General features: G+C 49.5%; 1 protein-coding gene across 3 annotated transcripts; it reads left to right on the forward strand.

The window, feature by feature from the left end:
• The first annotated feature begins 3,498 nt into the window (after positions 1 to 3,498).
• Positions 3,499 to 18,696, forward strand: MFSD2B (MFSD2 lysolipid transporter B, sphingolipid). Of its 3 annotated transcripts, XM_061154891.1 has the most exons (14): positions 4,905 to 5,058; positions 8,489 to 8,614; positions 9,918 to 10,042; positions 10,777 to 10,900; positions 11,238 to 11,316; positions 11,408 to 11,538; positions 13,651 to 13,741; positions 13,854 to 13,975; positions 14,407 to 14,490; positions 14,988 to 15,068; positions 15,263 to 15,372; positions 16,023 to 16,166; positions 16,552 to 16,722; positions 17,854 to 18,696. In XM_061154891.1, exons 1-14 carry the CDS (start codon positions 4,972 to 4,974, stop codon positions 17,876 to 17,878), a joined length of 1,500 nt encoding a protein of 499 aa, XP_061010874.1. In that variant the 5' UTR covers positions 4,905 to 4,971; the 3' UTR covers positions 17,879 to 18,696. The 3 variants fall into 3 exon arrangements, with proteins under 3 accessions (XP_061010876.1, XP_061010875.1, XP_061010874.1); XM_061154893.1 differs by lacking the exons at positions 8,489 to 8,614; positions 9,918 to 10,042; positions 10,777 to 10,900; positions 15,263 to 15,372 and having other exon boundaries at positions 3,499 to 5,058; positions 16,010 to 16,166; XM_061154892.1 differs by lacking the exons at positions 8,489 to 8,614; positions 9,918 to 10,042; positions 10,777 to 10,900; positions 13,651 to 13,741 and having other exon boundaries at positions 3,499 to 5,058.
• Positions 18,697 to 20,196: the final 1,500 nt, after the last annotated feature.

Consider the following 20,196-nt stretch of genomic DNA (forward strand, 5'->3'; position numbering starts at 1 on the left):
CATTACTAATTAACATTTTTAAAATGCGTCATGTGAAGTGTGGTTTTCTATTTCATACATCAGTTGGCCTGTTTATGTATTAAAGGATTGTTTATTACGTTCAGATGTCCCTAAGGAAAACCTGCTTCACATCTTAGATTTTTAACTAAAACTGGTTTGACTTCAGTATTTCACTGTCAGATTAAATCCTCTTGCCTGAAAATAAGGAGCTTTTTGCAGATGATCTGTTGAATCATATTTAAAGTGAAATATACATTGAGTGTGCCAAGAAATGAAGCAACCGTGCCTATCAGCAGTAATGTTCATAGGGTACTGGATGCCTGCTGGAAAGAGCAGTTCTCAAACTTTTTGGTCTCAAGACCTTTTGTTTATGTGGGTCACACATATTAATGTTATCTTTAAAATAAAAGGTTATAAAATATTTATTACTAAAAACATGGGTTAACGTAAAGAACATTTTCATGAAAAATGTCAATTTTCCAAAATGTCAAAAGACAGAGTGGGAAACGTGGCATTGTATTTTATTTTCTGCAGACATCTTTACTGTCTGATTTAAAGAAGACAGATGGGATTTCATTTGCTTCCACATTCATTCTGTTGCAATATCACACATCATGTCCCCTCTAGTAAATGCTCCTGTACACTCATGAAAAAGTGAAAAAAAAAAAAACAAGAATAACATCTTAATATAATTATGAAAATAGTTTTCACCTTGCAGACCCCTTGAAAGAACTAATCTTGTAACGCAGTGATTTGCAGTGATCTTCGAGCCTTAATGCATAAGGATCACCTGGAAAGCTTTTCAGAATGCCTGTTACCTGCCACCTACCACACACACATTTTAACAGTTCATTGTATTTGGGATGGGTCCCAGATCTCCACATTTTTGATCTCCAGTAATTCTTAGGTACGTAGTAGGAGAACCTGTCTTCAGGAAATCCTGCAGTAAGCTTCCACCCTAGGAAAGTAAAACCTGCATGCTTCACCATGGCAGTGTAAGACCCGACTGAAACGGGGCTGTTAGACCTTTAAGTTTTATCCTAGTCCCCCACAGTTTGTTCTTAAACTGTCCTTCCCTCCCCCCACCCCTTAATGCTGAACTGATCATGAGATAAACTTGTGCTTTATCTTCTATAAGTAAAGCTGAGACAAGGCTGCAGTATTTAAGTGAGGTTTTTATTAAAGGCTCAGGGATAACAAAAGGGAAATAGACACATAACTAGATGACCTGGTTTATAAGATATATCTTCTGTTTGAAATCCATTTTGAGAATGCTTCCTTTTCTAGCTCTCAGCTTTCCACATGGTAGAGTTCTGTCGTTTTATCAGGGAGAGGGGGAGAACAAAGGAGAGCCTTTTCCTTTTGTCATTCACCCTCAGAAATAAACAGACGCAAAACAGAAAATATTTATTGTCGGTAAAGTTTACGGCCATGATAGAGCCCTCTTGCTAGTGAAACAAAAACAATGGCATTCTTAAAAGAGTGAGGGGATGCTAAGATCATACATAAGATGATTGTTGATATATGTTCAAGAATCTGTAAGAAAATGTTTCATATAGGCCTATCATGAAGCATTTTAGAATTTTCCTTTGCATAAATATGTCAATTTGTGATTCTCCACATATTTATATGAAGGGGCTTCTTGTTGGAAATATTGTTCTCATACGTATAGAAAAGCCTCCCTTGTGGGTTTTCCAGTTTACCATAATTATTATCCAGAAGACATATTGGAAGTTTTCTTGGGTGTACATGTAGAGTACACCACAGTGAGAAGTTCTTTAGAGAAAGACCTGTAATCAGCAATAACCCTCATTTTTGTAACTGTGAAAACTTTAACACGGGTGATATTCTCAAAGGTTTTCTAAGGTGAGAACCACCTCATAAAGCTTTTTATGTGAAAGTTTAAAATTCTAAAGTTGTTAATTAAATGTCTAATATAGTCCAAACATGTTGACTTTAGAAAACAAACTGAATTTTGCAAAGGAAGGCAAACTTGAAAATAAGCCAAAAAAAAGCCAGCATCTTCTGTGTGGAATACAATCTGACCTAAGTGGTTGTTTGAAAACTGGCCTCAATCAGTTTAAAAGCATTGTTAGGCCTATTATATAGAAGTACATATTGAATTTTACAAATTTTATTTTATTGGTTACATTACTATGCATTATCCAGGTTATAAAGCTGGTCTTATTTATTTTATATCCTTCTGTCATTTAGAGTAGTTTTCATTTTCCTTAATTGTGTTGAAATTATGCATGCATCTATTTCAGTGCCTTAAAATATTTTGAAAGCAATCTTGATAATGGTTAAAGAACAACTGTTGTCTTAAAGATGAAACACTGTTCATTAAAAGGATCTGTGAAATAATTTATATTTGTTTGTTATAAATTAGTTACATATAGATGCATTTGTCATTTTTATTTGCAAAGACATTCAGTTTGAGAATCAACAAACATTTATTAGGTGCTTTCTATTTGCCAGGTACTTTAACCAATGTTACTTTCATTTAATACTCAGAAGTGTTAAAATGTGATATTTTTAAACTCAGTGGTTGTGTTTATTTCTTTCACCACCCTTTGTGTCCTTAGTTGAACTACTTCAATGTAGTTGAAGACTCCTTAGTATGATTTCCTCCTTTGTTCTTTCTCAGTAGAAGCCTTTTAAACATTGCTCATCACACTGAATCTTCTAATAGAAGTGGCTTATTCAGTAGACTAATAGTTCACTCTTTGTCATTTGATTTAAATGTATGTTTTCTACATAGATAATTCATATCCATTGGAGAAAATTATACAGTTATGCTGAAATGATCTTTAGCTCACCTATTATTCCACCATTCAGAGATAAGCACTAATAACATTTTGGTGTGCATCTTTACAGATATTTTTAAGTGTACAAGTATTCAGTTTTGTTTTAAAAAACAAACTTCTTGGAGTAGGAAATGGCAACCCACTCCAGTATTCTTGCTTGGTGAATTCCATGGACTGAAGATCCTCGTGGGCTGCTTTATTCACTGAGTGAATAAACCTTTGAAATAAGCAAAACAAACAAACAAACTTCTTGGTTATTGTAGGCCTGTTTTATTTATGGAACTCTATTGGTCCTTAAAAATTCTGTTAGGACTATACTGTCACTTTAAGTAGAATAGTAATGGGGGAAATGCCTTTTAGCTACATTTCTGTGCAAAAAAGGGAAGGAGGGTTTTGGGGTTATTTTGGTTCCCCCCACCCACTTCCTTTCAAAATTAAACTTGTGGTAGTATATGCAACAAAGTATTGTGAGTGAAGTGTTTCCAAACCTCCTAAACCTGCATATATAGTGTGTTCAAATTAAATTATTCAAAGAAACTTCAACTTGACTTTGTTTAACTGTCTCCACCCTCAGTTCTTGGCAACAAGTCTACGTTCTTCCTGTAGATTTACCTCTATGTACATTTCATGTAAGTGGAATTGCTGTCCTTTGTGACCAGCTTTTTTTCCACAACATAAAATTTCAAGGTTCATCCATGTCCTTTTTATTGCTGAATAAAATTGTATGAATATTCCTAACATCCTAAATATTCACCCATTAGTTGATGGACATTTGGGTTGTTTGCACTTTTTAGCTACTATAAATTCTTTAGTTCTCAAGGGCTTCCCTTGTGGCTTAGCTGGTAAAGAATTCACCTGCAATGTGGGAGACCTGTGTTTGATCCCTGGGTGGGGAAGACCCCTGGAGAAGGGAAAGGCTACCCACTCCAGTATTCTGGCCTGGAGAATCCCTTGGACAGAGGAGCCTGGCAGGCTACAGTCCATGGAGTCCCAAAGAGTCAGACAGGACTGACTTTCACTTCATTTCTCTTCACTTAGTGTTCAAGTTATTGTGTGATCATGTTTTCATTCCTCTTACATCTTTAGAAGTGGAATGGCTGGATCATATAATTTCATACCTAACTTTTGAAGAACTGCCAGACTTTTCCAAAGCACCTGCACAGTTTACACACCCACTAGTAATGTATGATTTCCCACATCCTTCCCAATCCCTGTTATTGTCTTTGAAATTACAGCTTTCTAACAGAGTGGTTTCTTGTAGCTTTGTTTCCCTAATGACATGAATGTCTTTTCATGTGCTTATTTCCCATTTATAGACTTGGAGAAATATCTATTCAAATCCTTCACCCAGTTTTTAACTGTACTATCGCTCTACTGTTTAAGGAGTTCTTTATATATTCCAGTACAATGATTTGCAAACATTCCTCCCATTCTGTGGGTTGTCTTTTCACTGGTTGCTTGGCTTGCAACACAGAAGTTTTTCATTTAGCTGTAGCCCATCTTAGGCTTGTGGTGTCCTAAGAAATAACTTGTCTAAGCCAAAATCGAAGAGTTTTATAGTCTCAGCCTCTATAGGTCTGTGGTGGGTTTTCAGTTAATCTTTGTATGTGTTGTAAGCCCTTCCCTTTTAAGTACCTGTCTGGGAAATTTGCATACACAAGTTTTTTTATTCTCTGGCTAGAACTTAGTTACCTGGTTGTACCAGTCATCTCTAAGAGATTGGAGAATGTTTATTTCGGGCATCCGATAGCAATTTTTTTTAGGCGGCATGTAAGCCTACTCAGCCTTAATCTTAACAGTCTGAGCAATTCTGTTACTTCTTGTTTCTAAGAACTTGGCCGATTTTAACAAGGATTTAGCAGGAGGGTTTAGTGAGAACCGCTGCTGACTCTCACTCCCTCGGAGACCGATCCCAAGGAAAACGGCCCCGAGTCACTTGCCAGCCTTTCCCCGCAGCACATGTGGGCTCTGGCGTTTTTCCCTTCGGGTAATTCACCGCGCCGCACTTCGCGCCTTCTAGTTTTCCCGCGCGCAGCCCCCCGCCCGGGGCGCGTCGGCCGGCCCGCCCCTCCGCGCCGCGCCCGCTCGGCCGGGGAGCCGCCCTCCCCGCGGGCCAGGGCAGGCGATAACACCCCGCGCCTTGGTGCGCTGGCGGCCGTGCGCGATGGCCGTGTACCGCGAGGCGATCCCGGGCCCGTCTCTGGAGACGCCGTCGCCCTCTCCGGAAGCACACAGCTCAGCTCAGGGTTCGGTGAGCGGACAGCGAGGGGCGCGCGGGGAGCGGGCGCTGGGCTTCGGCGCGGGGCCGGGCCGGGGGCTCCGGGGGCCGACCCCCCACCCCCATCCCGGGGCATCTGGGCGCAGCCGGCCGGCCGCAGCCCCGCACGGCCCCGCCCGAGCCTCCGGGTTGTTCAATTGCCCCGGCTGGGGTTTGACAGTTGACTGCGGAGAGGCTGGGGGTATTCTGGAGCCCCAAAGAGATGGGAAACTGAGTCCTAGACAAGCGCAGAAGGCCGCTGATTCCTTCAACTAGTCAGTCAGGGCCAGTCTAAGGCTCTTGTCCACCACACGCCAGGTCTTCCCGAAGTCTCTGGAACCCCGGGCAGGTAGAACTTCCAACTGGGCCCGCCTTCCCCGGTCTCCAGGCAGGTGCTATGGGTTTGGCCGCCCCCTCAAACCTGGCTCCCTCCAGGCACCAGACTCTCCTAGCGGACATCGCACCCGGAGCCCTTCCTGGTCACCAGGCTCCGAAGGGAGGGTGGAGGGCAGGTGGGAATCCAGGGGCCGCCTCAGGCCCTCTGCCTCCCCTCTCCCCCGCCCCCTGGATAGGGACGGGCACGTGTCATTCAGGGCGGCTGTGTCGGAGAGGAGTTAGGACTTCTGAGCTCGCTGCTGGATGCGGAATCCACTGCCCCTCTGTGCTGCGCCTTCATTCTGTCCCTGGCTTGGCTTCACCGCCTTGGTTCCCTATGCTGACTCCGCGCTTCCTCTCCGAGCCCCTCTGAGCAAAAGGTAGTGGGCTCCAAGACAGACAGCAAGATCAAGAGGCCCTCCGGGGACTCTCATTTCCCAGGGAACTTTATAAAGTTCTATAAAAACTCAGGATGACATGAATTGTTAGGGAGGAAACACTGGCCATGAAACGCTAGCATTTAATTCTCGTAGCAACTCTCAGAGGTGTTATTACCCCCATTGTACACAGGATGAAGCTTAGCCACACTAAGTACCTTGTCCTGGGTTACACAGCTAGAAGTGGCAGACGGAGAATTTGCATTCAGATTTGTTAAGTTTGCCTAACTGAAACATGTACTCAGTTGACTGTGAAGGGCTTATGATTTGAGTAGGTAAAGCGGTATTCCTCGAGATTCCAAGACTGTATCATATACCTAGATTTTTTTAAATTTTCATGTGCCTACTATGTACCAGAACTTGATAGATACCTTTAGGAGGAAACCAGAATCCCTTTATGGAGGGTTTGGGGAGTGGAGAGGTGGGGGTGTCATGTTGGATTCTGCCTGGTGTTAAATTTTCTGGAAGTTGAAATATTGTTCACAAAAATGTCAGAAGAGACCACATCCTGCCTTGTGTGTGGGTAGGAAGAGTGCAGAGAATTTGATAAACCCTTATCTGGGAAGACCTTCCTTTCAAAAGAGTCCTTTTGGGGTGTCTGGCTAGATACCAAACTGGGTGAAACTACAGACCTCTCCACTCCCCCTCCCGTCCCCAGGTAAAAGATGAAAAAGAAAGATTCCCAGCATCTTTGGGAGCAATAGCACTTTACACAGAATCTTCATGTCATTTATTCTTTCAACAAATATATATTGAGCATCTACATGCCCAGCACTTTTCTAGGTACTGGGGACATGGTGGTAAATAAAAGTTATGTAGTTCATGCTTTCAAAGAGTTTATGTGCTGGTGGGGAGAGGCAGGAAATAAATACAAATATATCCTGTAGTGAGAACAATTGAGAGAAATTTGGGTGGTCAGGGAAGACCCCTCTAAAGAGATGACATTTCGGCTTCAGCCTGAATGGCAAGAAGTCAGCTCTTGCAAAGACCTGAAGGAAGAGCTGTCCAGACAGAAGGGACAGGAAGTGCCAAGGCCCTGAGGCAGTAACAGACAAGGTCATTTTGAGCAACAGGACGGAGGCTACCATGGTTAAGGAGAGCTATCTGAAGTAAGGTGGGAAAAGGAGTGACAGCTGATTGAGTGGGCTCCTGTAGGCCATATGGGAAGGACTTGGAGTTTTATTCAAACTGTAATGGCAAGTTGTTGGGGGGTTTTAACCAGAGAAGAGACACAATCTGATTTATGTTATGAAAAGATCACTTTGACTGCTGGACAGAAAGTGGATAGTAGGGAATGGGAGTAGAAGTTGAGAAGACACTTAGACCCTCACTAATACATTAGACAGAGAAATTGGCAAGGAGGACTCAAGGATGACACCTAGGTTTGTGGCCTGAGCTGTTGAGTGAACATTGGGGCCATTTGATGCAATGAGGACAGTAGGGTTAGGAGATTAAAACAATGGGATGGAAATCAGGAGCTGTGTTTTGATCACACTAAGCTGGAATGCCTGTTTGGCAACCATGTGGGGCTGTTAGTAGACAGTCTAATTATGAGTCTGGAGTTCCCTGAATGCTTAGGGAGATATATAGATATAGATATATAACCCCAAATATATGTCCATGTGGGGCTGTTAGTAGACAGTCTAATTATGAGTCTGGAGTTCCCTGAATGCTTAGGGAGATATATAGATATAGATATATAACCCCAAATATATGTGTGTGGGTATACATGTAACCTTTATTTCATTTTTGCTCTGATGTTTGTTGTTTGCTGATTTCTGTGGTGTAAATACTCTCCCCGTGGCTGATTTCAGGCTGCCAGTGGTTCAACAACTGGCTTGCAAAAGTCCTGAACATTTAACAATCAGCTCCCAGAGCCATGGCCTCACTTGCTCATCAAAACATCTCTCGAAGTTGGCAGGAATATTCCAATTGACAGATGAGGCTTAGAGAGATAAAGTGATTTATTCAAAGGCACACACAGGAAGCTGGTGGCAAAGTTAGGGGCCTCTTGACCCCCCTAGTTCACTCTAGCTTGCTGACTAAGAAAACAGACTGAAGCAAAAAGCACTGGGGGCGGGGGGAATATAAGGAAAAACTTCCCCCTGGAAATGCTTAGAAGTCACGGTTTAGGGTGTTGTTTTTTTTTTTTCTTTTTTTCCCCCTTTTTCTGTCTCATTTCTTTTTTGTGTGTTTGTTGTTGACTGCACTGGGTCTTCATTGCTGTGCTTGGGCTTTCTCCGGTTGCATCGAGCGGGGGCTACTCTGTTGCTGTGCCTGGGCTTCTCACTGCGTTGGCTTCTCTTGTTGAAAAGCCAGGCTCTAGAGCACAGCTCAGTAGTTGTGGCTCACAGGCTTCATTGCCCTAAGGCAGGTGAAATCTTCCTGGACCAGGGATCAAACCCCTTTTCCCTGCATTGGCAGGCAGATTCTCAATCACTGGACCACCAGAGAAGTCCTGTCTCACTTCTTTTAAGATAATTTGAGAGCAATTAGGACTGAGAGGTTGCTGGAACAGCCCTCAAGACAGGGCTGCAGGATACTTTTGAAAGTCAGGGGGCTGGAGGGAGTGGTTGGTACCTGTGGGGGCTGAGCTCCTGTGTCTCCCCCAGGACAGCGGAGCTGGTCACCTCTCATTCTATAGGAAGTTGTGCTATGGCATTGGAGGGGTTCCCAACCAGGTGGCCTCCAGCGCCATAGCCTTTTACCTGCAACTTTTCCTGCTCGATGTGGCACAGGTGAGTGTGGGCAGCAGCCTTGGGGCCCCCTACTCCCATGTCTGATATCTGGTCCTTTCAACCTGCCTTTACTTCCACCGCCACGATCCTTGGTAAATGGCACTTCTGACCCAAGGCCGAGAAAAACCAAATGCTGTTGAGGGCAACCTCTTGAAAGATGTTTATTGGCAGGTTGTTTGTAGTAGAAGAATGGGAAACAACATGAATGCCCCCAAATATAGATGTAGTTCATTAGTAAGTTGGACTATGTCCACATAATGGAGTAGTGTGTAGTCACTCAAAAAAATGAGTTAGAGCTATACCAGTTGACTCCCAAGAATTTCCATGATGCACTGTCAAGTGAGGAAAATTAGTTTTAGAGAAGGGTATACATACAAAAAGATCCCATTTGAACAAAACAAAAACATGCCCTATATATATGAGTGCATAGGTATAAGGAAATGGTTGAATAGCATCACTGACTCAATGGACATGAGTTTGAGCAAATTCTGGGAGATAGTGAAGGACAGGGAAGCCTGGCATGCTGCAGTCCATGGGGCCACAGAGTCAGACACCAGTTAGCAACTGTACAGCAACATGATTAAAGGATGAGCATGGAGAAAGTATATTCCAAGAGGACATTCGTCCAGAAGTATGTTAATATTGACTATAGGAGGGACTGGTGGAGGAGAGAGCATAAACAAAAACTTTTAGTAAAGTACTATTTATTTATTTTCCATGATTTTTTAAATGACACCGATCTCCCATTTGTATAAAATTATAAATCACAAATGCACGTAAGGAAAGGAAGGAGGAAAGAATGATCAAAATGCTCCTGGCAGTTGTCTCAGGATGGTGGAATTTCAGATGAGCTTTGCGTGATATTTTTCTGAACTGTTTGAATGTGTGTATAATGAATGTTATCACTTTATGTAATCAGAAAAATCAATAAACCATTTTCACTGTAAAACACAAGCTCTGCCTCTGACTGTCAGCTTCAGTGCACCCTTCCCGCACTGAGCCACCTCAGGGGAGCGTCTCTCAAGTCTTCTCCTAAAGTGACTGGGTATAAATAGAACAGGAATGTGCTAGTGTGCACCGGCTCCCCCCTTCTTGTCCCCCCATCCCTTCTCCACTGGTGCACAGATGTCCTCAGAGCTGTCTGGATTCCTGTCCTGGGGGAGGGACTGAATAGACCTTTACAGTGTGGCCATGGCCCCAGCCAGTTTTCAGGAGAAAGGTCTTTCTCCTGATTGGTGGGCAGGTCCAGACACGCTCGCTGACTGTGCAGGAACTTGGCTGTCCCCTCCTCTGTCCGTTTCAGATCCCTGCTGCCCAGGTGTCACTGGTCCTGTTTGGAGGGAAGGTGTCTGGGGCAGCTGCAGACCCTTTGGCTGGGTTTCTCATCAACAGAAGCAGGAGGACAGGGTCTGGACGACTCATGCCCTGGTGAGCAGCCCCACGGTCCTTAGGGTCCTGGCACCCACCCCTGCTTGATATCTCTGCATTTCTCACAGCTGCTTCTTAGTGGAAAATTCTATGGGTGGTTAGAGGTCAGGTCTGGACAGTGGTGACAGGAATGGAATGGGTCTGAGTGAGTCATGCAGGTGTTCAGGGACCTCTCCCTCACTGGGCGGCACAGAGCTGGACAAGAGCCGCAGGCCTGGCCCTGGGGGGCTCGGAGTGCGGCCAGGCGGGGCTGGATGGCTTGGAAGGTCTCACAGAGGAGATACGACTTTCCTGGATACGGGGAATGGCACCACCGAACCCAGGTGGCACCAATGGTAAAGAACTTACCTGCCAATGCAGGAGATGTAAGAGATAGGGGTCCGATCCCTGGGTTGTGCAGGGATCCCCTGGAGGAGGGCATGGAGACCCACTCCAGTGTTCTTGCCTGGAGAATCCCATGGACAGAGGAGCCTGGTGGGCTACAATCCATAGGGTGGCAAAGAGACAGACACGACTGAAGTGACTTAGCACGCACCCATGCAGCCCCTAAGGGCCCCAGCCCCCACTCCCAAGGACCTTCTCATCCCCTCAGCCACCTCTCCCCCTCCGTGGCTCCCAACCTGAGCCCCAGACCAGGACTCCTCCAGGGCCGAGGGCCGGGCGAGGTTGCTCCAGGCCCCTGGGGACCCCCGTCCTGGTGCTGCAGGGCGCCCCACCTGGCTGTGCTTCCGCAGGGTGCTGGGCTGCACACCCTTCATTGCCTTGGCCTACTTCTTCCTGTGGTTCTTGCCCCCCTTCTCCACCTTGCGCGGCCTCTGGTACACGACCCTCTACTGCCTGTTCCAAGCCCTGGCCACGGTAAGCAGGTGGGCCCCTTCCTAGGTCTGGACTGCTGGAACCCCATGCCAGCAGGAGGCCTCCCTGAAGTATGTGTGTGTGTGTGTGTGTGTGTGTGTGTGTGTGTGTGTGTGCTGGGGGGTGCCCACTGCCCACCTGCTCACCAGGTGGTGACTGGCTGTTAACTTTTCTTGTGGGCTCTAGGCCAGATGCCCCTCCTGCTCCTTAGCCCCTAACTCCAGGTCGAGGGGATCTATAGGGACCTGCCAGCCTGGCACAGGCCTGGCCTGGGGAAGCTGCTGACCTGGGTTGGCCACCTGGCAGTGGGCACCATCCTAAGCTCTGCCGGGTCCCACAGTTCTTCCAGGTGCCCTACACGGCGCTGACCATGCTGCTGACCCCAAACCCCAAGGAGCGGGACTCGGCCACTGCGTACCGTAAGTGAAGGCGGGCGTGCGGTCGGGTGGGAGGGGGTAGCTCTGGCCCAGCCCCACGAGCTCAGCCACCTTGTTGCGTGCTGTGCCCCAGGGATGACCTTGGAGATGGTGGGGACGCTGATGGGAGCCACCGTCCACGGACTCATCGTGTCTGGTGCACACGGGTCCCACAGGTGCAAGGAGGACATGCTCCCTGGGGAGGTGGCTGTCTCCCCCAACGCGGTGAGTGTCCAGGCTGCCCAGAGCCACTGGGCCCCCGCTTCCAGGTCACCTCTCTCTTTGAGGAACATTTCTCCCCCAGGTCTCTTCATGGTTGTTTGGGGGCTCAGCTCTGCCCACTAGGCTCTTTCATTCCTTCCTGGCTCCTCGCACTGAGCCCATGTCCCCCATCCTTCCTGCTAAATCTGCTTCTCCTGCTGGGTGCCTTCTAAACGTGGAGTCAAACAACAGGCCAGCAGGTCATCTGGAGGGGAGGAGGTGGACCCCAGAGAAGAGACGGGGTAGGGAGGGGCCACCGGCAGGGTGAGGAGAGAGAGACAGCCAGAGGGTTTAGTGTCCTTGCAGAGCTCTGGGCAAAACCCATCCTATGAGCAGTGCCGCCCAGCCCTGAACAAGTGTCCCCCCAACCCCACCCACAGTGTGAAAGGAGAGGGGAAACCTGGGGGCGGTACCCCATCCTCTCCCCTCAAAGCCATTCCCTTTTCAGCAATTAGGAGATGTTCATCTATTTATCTGTCAAGTGCATCTTCTATTCCCCCTCTTCTCCTTGAGCAAATGACATCACTGACCTCCACCAACATTTGAGAATTGATGTTATGAGAATAGTGCCAGCATCACGCACCCACAGTTCACTGCCTGTAAGAAAACACTACAATGAAGTCCTGTTAAAAAAAAAAAAGAAGTCCTATGTAGAGATCCCCAGGCCATCTGCAGCCCAGCTACAGAATGTGCCTCCGTACAGTGTGAAATGAAGCTGTAGGGCCCCAGAGAGAGCAGGGAGTCAATCTCCCCTTCCCATGGCCCACTGCCCCAGTCAAGGGATTGCCTGGATCTGGGTGGGTGAGAGGCTATGCCCCATTGCCCTCAAAGCCTATCATGGTGCTAAGAGCCCAGGATCAGAGGGGTTGTGGCCTACAGATTTACCCTCCCTGCGTCCAAGCCCAGGGCACCCCACAAAAAACATGAGAGTCAAATCCGCTCAGTCATGTCCAGCTCCTTGCAACCCCATAGACTGTAGCCCACCAGACTCCTCTGTCCATGGGATTCTCCAGGCAAGAATACTGGAGTGGATTGCCATTCCCTTCTCCAGGGGATCTTCCTAATGCAGGGCTCAAACTCAAGTCTCCTGCATTGTAGGCAGATTCTTTATTATCTGAGCCACCAGGGAAGCCTCTACAATGCCCCTCCCCAAAGCTTCTGGGTCACTATCTAGGTGAGGATAGTGGAACAGAGGGTAGAAGTGGGGAGCAGGGTTGAGGAGCTCCCCTTGGGTGGGAGAGCAGGAGGCCAGGTGGGGCATAGGATTGCAAGAAGTAGGGAGTAGGAAGCTGAGAACTTGTCCTCCCTCATGTCCTCATGGCTCACATGAGGCTGTGAGCCAAGGTGAGACGCGTCCAGGGGCCTCATGCTGGTTCCAGCTCTGCTGTCCCATAGACTTCACTTACAAAACACAAATTCATAGATAAAACCGTCCCGAATTTCAAGAGATCAGAGCATTGACTCCCAAGTGCAGTGCTTTCTGAATGTGGGACCCCTCACACTGGTGAAGCTCTGCGTCTTCCTCCTTCCTCCCCCACCAGAGGCAACCCCTATCCTGAACTGGGTGACTGTTACTCCCATGCAGGCCTTATATGTATTTTATCCCATATGTGTCTTTCTCTGAATGCTCAGTGGCACTGTTTCTGTTTTCGATATTTTCTGTGTCATCATACATCATACTCTAACTGTCTGTTCATGGATCTGTCTCCCCCTCACCCCAAGCCCCTTACTGTGGATGCACAGGGTCACTTATTCATCACTGTAAACTCAGGGTCTAGCACATGGAAGTCAGAAGCAATGAATGTTTGCTTAAAAAAAATGAGAGAGAGGGAGGGAGGGATTTGACTCATGGTTACATGAATCCCACAGTAGGCACAGGGTCAGCGGAAGGACCATTCTGGTCCCTTAGATCTCCCCTTCCTGTGGGCTGAAGGAGAGGAAGAGCACCCAGGATCCTTGGACCTGGACTGAGGGTCCCTCTGCTCCCACTGGGAGGCACTCCTGCCAGGCCCCTGGGTATCCCCACCTCCATGGGTTGGAGACATCACCCCCACTGAAGTTCTGTCCTGTCCACAGACTCGTCTCTACTTCATTGCAGCCGCTGTGGTTGCTTTGACTTACCCAGTGTGCAGTACTTTGCTCTACCTGGGGGTGAAGGAGCAATCAGGTAGGTACAGGGCTGCAGACAGAGTGTGGAAGCAGAAGCTGGCCACTCCTCTGGGGCATGAGTTTTGGTTTTGAACTCCACCAATCCAAGATGTCCCTTTCCAATGTTACAGACCCCTCCACCCAAGCATCTGGCCAGGGCCTGGGCTTCCTGACTGGGCTGGGTCTCACGGTCCGGCATCGGCCCTATCTGAAGCTGGTCATCTCCTTCCTCTTCATCTCAGCAGCTGTTCAGGTATGTCTGGCCAGGCTGATCCCCACTGGCTGGGCTTTGGCCATACTGAGCTTGCATAGGTTCAAGTTAGACTCTCGTCTCCACTACACCACAGGGAAACCAGTGGCTGGCAAGGGCTTGGCAAGGCTGATGCTGGGAGGAGAGAAACCTACCTAGATCTAGTGGGACTGGGGAGGGTCAAGGCCCAGACACCAGGAAGTGTCTGGGGTGGTAAAGTCCATCCATCTCAACTGTGCCAGGGGCAGACTAGGAATGGTTTTTAAATCTGTGTTGGGATAAGACTCCATTGTTGGGGAAGGGATTGCATGATGGTGGCAGAAACAAGAGCTTGGAGGCCCAAAGGGAAGGCCCGACTCGAGACCTCAGCCTTGCCCTTGATTTCCACGTTTCTGCCATTTCCTGTACACGCCTACTTCCTGTCGACTCCTCAGGTGGAGCAGAGCTACCTGGTCCTGTTCTGTACACACGCCTCCCAGCTTCAAGACCACGTCCAGGGCATGGTGCTGACCATCCTGGTGAGGGGACATGGGGTGGTGGAGGCGAGAGGCCTGAGTCAGGGCTCTGTGGTCCTTGACATGACCGGTGTGATGGAGGTCTGGTGGTCAGTATTTTGGATTCTGCTTGGGCTTTTTGCTAAGATGCTTCAGTCGTGTCTGACTCTTTGCGACCCTATGGACTGTAGCCCACCAGGCTCCTCTGACCATGGGATTCTCCAGGCAAGAATACTGGAGTGGGTTGCCATTTCCTTCCCCAGGGGATCTTCCCAACCCAGGGGTCAAACCCATGTCTCTTATGTCTCCTGCATTGGCAGGCAGGTTCTTTACCACTAGTGCCACCATTTCAGCAGAGGGTGGAATTGGGGTCAGGGTCATAAAGTTTGTAAAGTTCAGCCACTGGTTCCAACCAAGGACAAGGTCATCATCAGGTGTCCCACCTAAAAACTGAGCATTTGAGAATCTGGCAGAGGCCCCGGCAGGGCGTCCTGGGCTATGGCGATTCTGTCCGTTCACAGGTCTCGGCAGTGCTGAGCACCCCGATGTGGGAGTGGGTTCTGCAGCGATTTGGGAAGAGGATGTCAGCCCTCGGGATCTGTGTGAGTGAGGCAGGAAGCCAGGCCTGGGGTGGTGTTGAGGGGGAGGTGTATTCTTGCGTCCTCTGTGTCTAGCCCGGCGCCAGGCTCAGGGGGCATTAGTAAGGACTGGTGAGTGCATGAATCTGAGAGCATCTATGAGTGTGTGTGGGGCAGGGGTACAAGTGGAGGAGGCACCAGTGTGTCTGTCTCCCTAGGCGATGGTGCCCTTTGCAATCCTGCTGGCTGCCGTGCCCATGGTGCCCGTGGCATATGTCGTGGCCTTTGTGTCTGGCCTGAGCATCGCTGTGTCCTTGCTGCTACCCTGGTAGGCTGGGTCAGGGGCACGAGGAGTAGGGGCCTCCCATCCTTCCCAGTGGGTATCCCCTCCTTCATCTCAACCTGCGGTCCCAGGCCTCTCCCCCTGGGGACAGGCTCTCCCCCTTTCAGGGGTAGAGGCTGCCAAAGTGTGTTGGGGAAAAAGTGGAAAGAAAGTGAAAATGTTAGTCACTCAATCGTGTCTGCCTCTTATGTGACCCCATGGACTGTAGCCCACCAGGCTCCTCTGTCCTTGGGAATCTCCAGGCAAGAATACTGGAGTGGGTTGCCATGCCCCCATCCAGGGATCTTCCCAACCCAGGGATTGAACCCAGGTCTCCCGCATTGCAGATGGATTCTTTACCATCTGAGCCACCAGGGAAGCCCAAGAATACTTGAGTGGGTAGCCTATCCCTTCTCCAGGGGATCTTCCCACCCAGGGATTAAACGCAGGTCTCCCACACTGCAGGCAGATTTTTTACTATCTGAGTCACCAGGGGAGTACAAGCACTTTTACTGCCTGACTCTCTTTGGACCAGTCCTGGTGCTGGGCAGCAGGGACCCAGGGATGAATTTGACTCAGTCCTTGTCCCCAAAGAGCCCTCAGGCTGGCAGCTCCCAAGGAGATAAAAGACATAATTCTGCAGCCCCTGCCCCCAGGTCCATGCTTCCAGATGTGGTCGATGACTTCCAGCTGCAGCACCAGCATGGCCCAGGCCTGGAGACCATTTTCTACTCATCCTACGTCTTCTTCACCAAGCTTTCGGGAGCAGGCGCCCTGGGCATCTCCACTCTCAGCCTGGAGTGAGTCCCAGAGTTGGGCTGTCCCAGAGGCGCAGAAGACAAGTGGCGTGGGAAGCAAAGGGCAAAGTCCCCCACCTGAGCCAGCCAGAGGCCACCCATGGGTCTGGAGAGTGTGTGGGAACCCCCACCCCAGCTTTCTCTGTGCACATGACCGGAAGGGGTACAGGTCTCAGCAGCTATACCCCTTCTGAAACCTCTACTCCCCGCATTCTCAGCTCTCTCTGAACTCCCAGGTCTGCCTGTTCCCTCACAGTCCCTCCCTCTCTAGTTAGACTGATTTGGCCAGAAAACAAATCCAAGTTTCAGGATAGGGTGGGGATTGGGCACCTTGGACCCTTCCATCAGAAGGCTCTGAGCTGGAAGCTCAGGGTGGGGGCTTCTCCAGCTTCGCAGGGTACGAGTCAGGAGCCTGCAGGCAGTCGGAGCAGGTGGTGGTGACCCTCAAGGTCCTCATCGGTGCAGTGCCCACCAGCATGATCCTCATTGGCCTGTGCATCCTCATGGTCGGCCCCACTCCCAAGGTGCCAAGTCGGGCCAACTCCCGCTCCCTGGGGAGGTAGGCACCCGCGCTCATGGGTACACACCGCAGGGCACCTGGGGAGGCACGCAGATGTGCACAGTCCTCAGGTGGACCTGATGTTCCACAAGCATGGAGTCTTTTTTTTTTTTTTAATTCATTTATTTTTGGTTGCACTGGGTCTTCTCTGCCACATGGGCTTTTTCTAGGTGTGGTGAGCAGGGGCTGCTCTTTAGTTGAGGTGCTCGGGCTTTTCATTGTGGTAGCTTCTCTTGTTGCTGAGCACGGGCTCTAGGGTGCGAGGGCTTCAGCAGTTGTGGCTCCCGGGATCTAGAGCCCAGGTTCATTAGCTGTGGTCCATGGGCTTAGTTGCTCTGTGGCAGATGGAATCTTCCCAGACCAGGGATCAAACCCATGTCCCCTGTATTGGTAGGCAGATTCTTATCCACTGTACCACTGGGAAAGTGCAGTCAGTCTGTCTTAATGGGCTCCAAACTGAATTCATCTTTGTTCTCCAATCTCGGCTCTTGCTGCACCACAGTGAACGGTACCACCTTCCACCCACCCTAGGGGTTGAAACCCCAGGGTCATCTTCCACTCCTCCCCACACCATCTGCCCTGAACCACTCTCTCACCTCATTCTTCCCACTTGGAAGCACAGACCCCACTGCCCTGGGGCTGATCTGCTCACTACCTGGCTTTCACAGTTGACTGTGGGGACCTTGACAGCTGAGGGGGCTGTTTTCTTCATTTCTCTGTCCCAGAAGCTCAGCCCAGAGCCAGAGTCCAAGCAGCCACTGTAGTGTCAACACTTCTGGTCCAGCAGACAGTCACAAGCTGTGTCCACGTTTTTGCACACACTCAAAAACTTACAAACAGAGCCTGTGTACAGGCAGAGGCCCACACAGGATAGGGCCAGGAAGTGGCTCCATCATGGATCCCTCAATGCTCAGTGGGGACGGCCTGGGACTCCAGCCCCTCATACTGAGATCATGTGCTGCTTTTGGGGAATGACACGTGGGTGGGGCCTGGAGGAACAGGGCTGTAGCTTCGTTCTCAGGGTTGAGCAGGGGAAGAGCTGCTCAGGAGACAAGGAGCAGCCACTGACACTTCCCCGCCCCGCACCCACCCTCATCCTCCTCTCGGAATTTTCTCTTCTCTTTCCTGCAGGAGGACCAGCTACACTCTGGCTTGAATTTGAGACCCTGTGAGCCGGCACGTCAGGAGCAGCGTCTTCTGGGCTCCAGGCCCCCTTTTTCAGCCCTTTGGCACCCCTGCCTCACCATTTAAACACGACCTGTCTTTTCCCCAGGGATGTGGAGTCTTCAGTGACTCTCCTGAAGGGAGTGGCCTGGGCTCCACCTTTCATGTCTTACCTGTTGACCTCAGGACATCTCAGAGACTACCCAGCTCTGGGCAACCTGTGACCTGGAAAGCATTCCTGTAGCAACTATTCCTGGAAAAAGGAAGCCTTTGCCAGCCTGGTCTGCAGACTTCTGTGGGAGCACCAGGCCCACCAACCTGCTTGGATGGCAAAGCTACCTGACAAGACAGACACACAGAATTCTTGTTTTTCCTGATGGTCCAGTGATCATCTAATGGAGAGGCTGACAGACAGCATGTGAATGGGCAGATTGGGGACAGATGGACATGCTGGGATAGCCAGGTGGAGAGATACACAGATGCAGCCAGAGAGGCCAGCAGACCCCAGAGGGAGCGGATGGGGCCAGCAGTGGAGACAGGTTGAACAGGGCACGCGGTGTTTCTCAAGACCTTTCCCCTTGTACAGCTAAGCTGATGACACTGTTTCTAGAAGTGGTCACAGACTGATACTGAGCCACCAAAGATCAATCATTTTTATGAACAAAAGTTATTTCTGTGGGAATACTTTTCTGAAAGTTCATCTTTTAAAATCACAGGAACCACTATTTTCTAGAGGCCACCATGTCTTTGGGGACGAAAGATCCACTGAGGTTTATTTTTTCAGAAACAAATTAAAGGGTTTATCTTCTACTTGCTTGCTTGTGTGTGTGCTCGGTCGTGTCTGACTCTTTGCGACCCCATGGACTGCAGCATGCCAGGCTCCTCTGTCCATGGGATTTCCCAGGCAAGAACAGTGGAGTGGGTTGACATTTCCTACACCAGGGTATCTTCCCAACCCAGGGACTGAACCCACGTCTCTGACTTCTGCTGCATTGGCAGGCAGATTCTTTACTGCTGAGGCAGCTGGGAAGCTCTATTTGAGTATGTAAAATGTGACTCTGGCCAGCCTTCTCATCCCACCTCCCGGGAAGTCTGTCCCAAGGAGGGAAGGGGAGGGTGCCTGATGTCCCTGAAACTGGCCATGTCTCCTCAGCCATGTGTACCAGAATATCCGCAGTTCCTCAGACCACAGGTTCCCTGTGGGAGGAGACAAGAAGTTGAGGCCAGCGGCCAGGGCAGTGGACCATGGTAGCTTGTGTGGGTTTGGGGCCTGGGGAGGAGCTGGGGAACCCATGGGGCCCTGATGCCCGAGCAAGTGTTCCTAGAGAGGCCTAGGTACCCACAGGGGGACCAGGAGGTGAGATCTGCCCCCCATATTCCTCCCCCGCCCCCAGTTCTACACTTCCCAAACCCACTGCCCAGGGCTAGGCCCCCTTCCACTTCCTCTTTAGACCTCTGGCTGCCTCTTAAGTGTGAGGTGAGACTGAAGGTCTAAGACAGTCAGAGCTCAGACACACTCAAATAGTGCTCCTCAGAGCTTAAAGCATTTGGCTTCCTCTACAAATGCTGTCTTTTCATACTGTCCATGGGGTTCTCCCGGCAAGAATACTGGAGTGGAGTCCTTCACTGACTCAATGGACATGAATTTGAGCCAAAGCCAGGAGACAGTGGAGGACAGAGGAGCCTGGCGTGCTACAGTCCATGGGGTTGCAGTCGGACATGACTGAGCGACCGAACGACGACAAATGTGTAGCACAGGAAGGAACCTGACCTCAGAGAGAGTGCAGAGTGTCACCCGGTCTGTCTGATGCCTGAGCTTTCTGGCCCTGTAACACTGACAAGGGCATCTGATCCTTGAGGTCACAGGGCTCCAGAGAAAGAGCTGGGCTGTCTCTCTTCCTGATTCAGGAAGGGGCTGAGAGGAAACTGTTCACCCCCTGCTCTGCACAGGCACATACAGCACACACATACGTCACACATTGCACACTCACACACACCTGCAGAACAGGTTTTTGTTTGCTTTTCTTTTGGCTGCACTGTCTTTGTTGGGTTGGCAGGCGTAGTTACCCCTCGGCAACTAAGTTCTTAGTTGGGATCTTAGTTCTCTGACCATGGATCAAATGTGACTACCCTGCATTGAAAGGTGGATTCTTAACCACTGGGCCACCAAGAAAGTCCCCAGAACAGTTTCTTAACTCGACAATCACTGGCCTTGTGGAGACAGTACCAGGTACAAGGTAGTTTCTACCATGTTGTTATGCGGTGCTTTGGAAACCTGGGCAGTGCAGGTGGGATCAGAAGCTTGTGCCA

This window comes from Dama dama, chromosome 11 (assembly GCF_033118175.1).
Source record: "Dama dama isolate Ldn47 chromosome 11, ASM3311817v1, whole genome shotgun sequence".
In the NCBI taxonomy this organism is placed as follows: Eukaryota; Metazoa; Chordata; class Mammalia; order Artiodactyla; family Cervidae; genus Dama; species Dama dama.

Bases quoted from the DNA above. Each gene is read 5' to 3' on its own strand.
- MFSD2B (XM_061154891.1), top strand. From the start codon at position 4,972: ATGGCCGTGTACCGCGAGGCGATCCCGGGCCCGTCTCTGGAGACGCCG. The intron at 10,043-10,776 runs GTGAGCAGCCCC...GTGCTTCCGCAG, and splicing joins TCTGGACGACTCATGCCCTG to GGTGCTGGGCTGCACACCCT. The intron at 15,373-16,022 runs GTAGGCTGGGTC...CCCTGCCCCCAG, and splicing joins GTGTCCTTGCTGCTACCCTG to GTCCATGCTTCCAGATGTGG.